Genomic DNA, 5,826 nt, shown 5'->3' with positions numbered 1-5,826 from the left:
GTCTTGATTTCTTCTTTTTGCAATAATACGAAAGATATTAGCTGGGTCATTCTACAGAAATGTCTGTTATCTGTGACATCAGAAATATTACATTTGAACTAATCTTAAATTTACAATTTCTTTATATTATAAAATGAACAATACACTCATTGGAGTCATCGATGTGACAATAAGTGTTTTTATTATCTAAAATTTCAACCACAAAACTGCTTGTGACCCCAGCCACATACAGAAGCAAGATGCTTTATTTTGAGGAGAAAAACTGATATTTTACACTTTAAAGTACAATAATGTTTTCATAACATTCGTGTGTGTATATGATGTAAATTACAAAAAGAAAATGCTCAATAAATACTAACTAAAAACCTGATTAAAACAAGTAAAAAAAAAACTCCTTATTTGATTTTTATCATTATTTTTTCTTACAACTGACAATACTGTGCTGACAATATTATTATATTACAGATAAATAAAATTTCATAAAACCTTAAAAAGTAGGTAAAACAAGTAAAATTAAGCTGGACTAAGTTTAAATATTAGAAGAAAAAAAGTATATAGTTTAAGAATCATTAGCCCCTTTGTTTTATTTTTTTTCCCTGTTTTCTGTTTGACAGACAGAAGACTTTTTCAACACCTTTCAAACATAATAGTTTTAATAATTTATTTATTTTATCTTTGACATGATGACAGTAAATAATATTTGACTCGAGATTTTTCAAGTCACTTTTATACAGCTTAAAATGACATTTTACGGCTTAACTAGGTTAATTAGGTTGACTAGGCAGGTTAGGGGAATTAGACAAGTTATTGTATAATGATGGTTTGTTCTGTAGACTATCGAAAAAAAATAGCCTAAAGGGGCTAATAATTGTGACCTTAAAATGTTTTTTTTTTTTTTTTTTTTTTAATGTAAAACTGCTTTTAGTCTAGCCAAAATAAAACAAATAAGACTTTCTCCAGAAGAAAAAAAAATATTATCAGACATACTGTGAAAATGTCTTTGCTCTCTTAAACATCATTTGGCAAATATGTAAAAAAGAAAAAAATTCAAACGGGGGGCGTATATATATATATATATATATATATATATATATATATATATATATATATATATATATATATATATATATATATATATATATATAATTATTTTTATATAGATAGATAAATACATGTATATATATAGATTACACACATGTGTAAAATAATCCCACTTTGAAGCAACACTGAATACTATTTTGCGTTATGGTTCAGGTGCATAGCCGTTTTAAATGTCCCTCTCTTTTTACTTAGTGGATTAACTGTTAACTCGCCATTACGGTTAGTATGCCAACATCTCTAACAGACCAAAGGGCAGAAGGCCAGCAGTCACTCGCTCTGAGACGCTGAAAAGAACAGCTTTAGTTATAGCGAGATTTACTTTGAGCTGTCTACGAACATTTACTATCTGACCAAATGGCAACCACAGAGCTCTACACAAAGGTAAAGTTTGCATTTTACATTAATGTTTTTATTCTACATAGAAAACATGACTGAGAGAACAATGAGATCTGAATGAACAAATGATAAGATAGATACAGTATGCAGACAGACAGATAGATGGATAGATAGATAGATAGATAGATAGATAGATAGATAGATAGATAGATAGATAGATAGATAGATAGATAGATAGATAGATAGATAGATAGATAGATAGATAGATAGATAGATAGATAGAGGGACGGACAGATAGATAGACAGATATATGTATAGTTTTGTACATCAGGTTTTTTTCTAGTGTTACAGGAGTCTGGTTGGTGTTAATGTTTAATGGTGTGCCGGGTGTATTTGTGCTGATGGAGGAGAAACAGTCACTGGGGTGGGACAGGCAGTCAGTCAGGCACATGAGCTGCTTGTGAAACATTTTAAATAATGAATCAATTTCCACGGTATTCATATCTTCAGACACAGACATAATCAAACCTATAGACTGATCAACAGTCATGCTTCTGGAAGGGGCACTTTAGCTCCAACACTCCTGCATCTGCCCTTAAAAATTATGTTTGCTGTTTGTTCAAACTACTTATTTTAAAGTGAACTGAAACACAATTCTTGAGTTTTTTGGGACAAATTAATTGTTTAATGTACTATCTACTTAAATTTGTATAAACTAATATATTAACTAACTTCTTTCATGCTGTCCCTACACAAATCAATTATGTGGAAGCCAGCATTTTTTACAGAGTTTATATTCTGAAGACATGTAATACGGTATAAAGCAAAGAGAATTAAAAGGATTGTTCACTCAAAACTGAAAATTCTGTTATCATTTACTCACCCTTCACTTGTTTAAAACTTATTTGAGTTTCTTTAGTTGAACCTAAAAGGAGATATTTTGAAGAAAGCTAGAAATCTGCAACCATTGACTTCCATAGTATTTGTTTTCTTACTATGGGAGTCAGTCATTACAGGTTTCCAGCTTTCTTCAAAATATCTACTTAGGTGTTCAACAGAAGAAAAACTCAGAGGGTAAGCAAATAGTGAGTACATTTTCATTTTTGGGTGAACTAGCCCTTTAAAAGGCTTTTTGGGTGACATTTACTGTTGGTTATGATTGATATGAATCTAGTCATCATGCTTCTGTTGGCTGTCACAGGGGGCATGTGTGTGGGTGCCAGACCCAGAAGCTGTGTGGGTGTCTGCACAACTGCTTCGAGACTACAGTCCTGGAGACCAGCAGATCTCAATCCAGCTACCTGATGGCAGAGTAAGACACATGCACACATATTTCATACTGATATGAGACAAGCTTATTATAATGTAGCTTTTTCAAATGTAACTTTTATTTTGATGCTATTTTTCATTGTCTGTACCATTCAGTTTAGTTTTAGCTTGTGTGATTAATGTTTATGTTAGTTTTACTTTAGTTTTTAATTTGCAAAGACATTTTATTTAGTTTTATATATACAGCAGGTCACCATTTTTCTTAGTAAACATATTTCTAAAAGTGCTGTTGACTTGAAATTTTCACCAAATGTTGGTAAAAATCAAAGAAATCCAAATATGCAAAGAAAACAAAACTAATTAGTTTTGAAATAAAGTTATGCATTAAAAAAATGAAATGACGCAGGGAAAAAGTTTTGAAAACATGAAAAAAGGGAGGTGTAGAAAGGCAGTGAAAGCCTAGACAGCAGCTGAAATCTCTCAGGAGTTCTTCAGCAACCTTCTGCCCTTCGTCATTGCAAATGAATACCAGCTTCTTCAGTCCGACATTTACATTATCAGGATGATAAAGATCAAACCAGGGTAAACATTTCAGCAAGACAATGATCCAAAACACAGCCAAGGAAACTCTCAAATCCAGACATTCCCTGTCTGGGCTTTCCCTGCCTTTCTTCATGTGTTCAGTAATTTTCCCCTGTGTCATTTCTTTTTATGACACTTAAACTAATTTGATTAGTTTTCTTTGTATATATGGATTTGGTTGGTTGCTCACAACCTTTGGTGAAAGTTTCAAGTCAACAGCACCTTTAGAAATATGTTTTCTGAGAAAAATGGTTGAATATTTATTTTCCCAGAGGTACTCTTACAAGACTAACTGCCTCTTAATTTATATATATTTATTTTTTTTAAATAAGGAGATGGAGTATCCAGTCTTGCCTCCGGCTGGTCTTCCACCTCTTGGTAACCCTGATATTTTGGAGGGAGAAAATGACCTCACAGCCCTGACTTTTCTCCACGAGCCAGCCGTACTTCACAACTTGCGTGTGCGCTTTCTCGACTACAGTAGTATCTATACTTACTGCGGTGAGTTTAAGTTTTCAGAAAACAGTGGCAAGTTTATACAGCCATGAACCAATAACCTTCATTTTAGTGGGAGTAAAGTTCAAGGCACAGAAATTTAGATCACTCATCGTTATATTGGCTACTGTCAAGAACTTTAACCAAGCAATGGGTTTATTGGCATGTAAATTATGCATAGAGATACATGGTTTCAACTAGATTTCAATCCCAAACATAATCTTTACTTACTGATACTTTAATAGGGATCGTGTTGGTGGCATTAAATCCATACGAGCCGTTGCCCATTTATGGAGAAGAGGTGATTGACGCTTACAGCGGACAGGACATGGCTGATATGGAGCCCCACATTTTTTCTGTGGCTGAAGAGGCGTACCGAACGATGATCAGGTCAAGAACATTCAAATAAGAATAGTTCACAAAGAAAAATATCATGCTTTTGGTCTCCCACGTAGAAATCTGATATATGGTAATATTTGCAAATGATATAGATAACATATAAGTTCATATCTGGATTTGAATTGAAACCATTTGAAAGTAAATATGTACATATATGTTCAAATATATTAGCTGTAATGTTATTCAGTACATGTTTGCATATAAACAAATATTAACATACACATTCACTTTAAAAAGTCTGGCTGCCTTAACTTTTTATAGTTAAATCAAATGAACTTTTCTAGTCGTCCCAGTTTACATCAATCAAGCTGACTGAAAAATGTTTAGTTAAACTTTGTATGACTTAAGAAATTTTTAGTTGAAACTTGGTTAACTTTTTTAAATAAGGTAAAATGACATAAAAACATTTGTTGTTATTTGTAATTTTTTTAGTATATATATATAACCCACTGGTCCTACTGCACTTAACTGGATCTGAGCTGGGATAAAACCACCGATTCTTTGCATGGGAGTTGGTTGGCCTATCAAGGTGGTTAAAAACTATGGCCTCTAGCATCTGTCGCTAGAGCACCCCTAGAGGTCAGAGGAGTGAGGTTTACCTGCATAGCACTTCGCTAGCTGGCCTCCTTTATATATATATATATATATATATATATATATATATATATATATATATATATATGGAGTTAACGTGTTAACCCTTTGATGCACAAGGTATAAAATAGATATAGAAAAAATAAACTTAGACAGGTCACTTTAGACCCATGTAGTGCATTAAAGGTTTAACAAAGGTTCGGCAGCGCGACCACACCTCACTTTGCCTCTTGAACATTTCATCTACTTTCTAAATCTTATTTAAGGCAGACCAGCCCTTTAGCAATGTTCTTTTCATGCTTCTAAACCCACTTTCCCCCTCTCCCTTTATTTTCTTGCTTCCCATTAACAATCCTATAACCCTCTCTTCCCTCCTAGGTTGAATCGAGGGGGTACAATCACTCTATCAAAATATTACAGAGACGCTACCCCCACTCTGAGTCTCTGGGCATCATCATATGATGCCTAATCAACCTACTTACCTGCTCACTATTTATCCTCTTACTTTCCCTCCCCTTCAAACCACTGTTCCCTTACCATCCTTTTCATCCCTACAATAAAGTCTAGCTCAAAGCGTGGCGTGGTCCATGCTGGTGAAAAGTGTGTCTAGTCCTGCTCCTAAAGGGCCAATGCCCTGCAGATTTTGGCTTCAATAATAAACTTACAAATTTTAAATGAGCCTGAACTTGATTAGCTACAGCATTAGGAGTGTTAGGACTAAACCTAAACTTTGCCGGAGAGTGGTCATATTATGAATTACCTTTGATTACCATGAATTTGTATAATATGTTCAATTAACCCGTAAGTGGGTCATATTTTCATATACAGGGAGGAGAAAAACCAGTCCATCATAATCAGTGGAGAATCAGGCTCAGGTAAAACTGTATCTGCTAAATTCACCATGCGCTACTTTGCTGTTGTGGGTGGTGCGGCCCAACAGACCAGTGTGGAGGAGAAAGTCCTGGCATCCAATCCCATCATGGAGGTACTGAAACTTGACTTCTGACCTTTCTGGTGTAGGAAGATGCTGTTTATTGAAATGTGGTCATT

General features: G+C 34.1%; 1 protein-coding gene across 1 annotated transcript in view; it reads left to right on the top strand.

Moving 5' to 3' along the window:
- Positions 1–1,343: 1,343 nt before the first annotated feature.
- Positions 1,344–5,826, top strand: part of si:dkey-110c1.10 — a 33,751-nt gene continuing 29,268 nt past the window's right edge. The window contains exons 1-5 of the mRNA XM_073937791.1: positions 1,344–1,482; positions 2,639–2,749; positions 3,621–3,789; positions 4,029–4,173; positions 5,605–5,761. Of these exons, the coding sequence (XP_073793892.1) occupies positions 1,456–1,482; positions 2,639–2,749; positions 3,621–3,789; positions 4,029–4,173; positions 5,605–5,761 (609 nt within the window). The 5' untranslated portion in view covers positions 1,344–1,455. The remainder of the gene's footprint in view (positions 1,483–2,638; positions 2,750–3,620; positions 3,790–4,028; positions 4,174–5,604; positions 5,762–5,826) is intronic.

The sequence above is a fragment of the Danio rerio genome, chromosome 22 (assembly GCF_049306965.1).
Source record: "Danio rerio strain Tuebingen ecotype United States chromosome 22, GRCz12tu, whole genome shotgun sequence".
NCBI classification, from domain to species: Eukaryota; Metazoa; Chordata; class Actinopteri; order Cypriniformes; family Danionidae; genus Danio; species Danio rerio.
The sequence above is the reverse complement of the archived record's forward strand: the minus strand, read 5'-3'. Positions and strand labels throughout refer to the sequence as shown.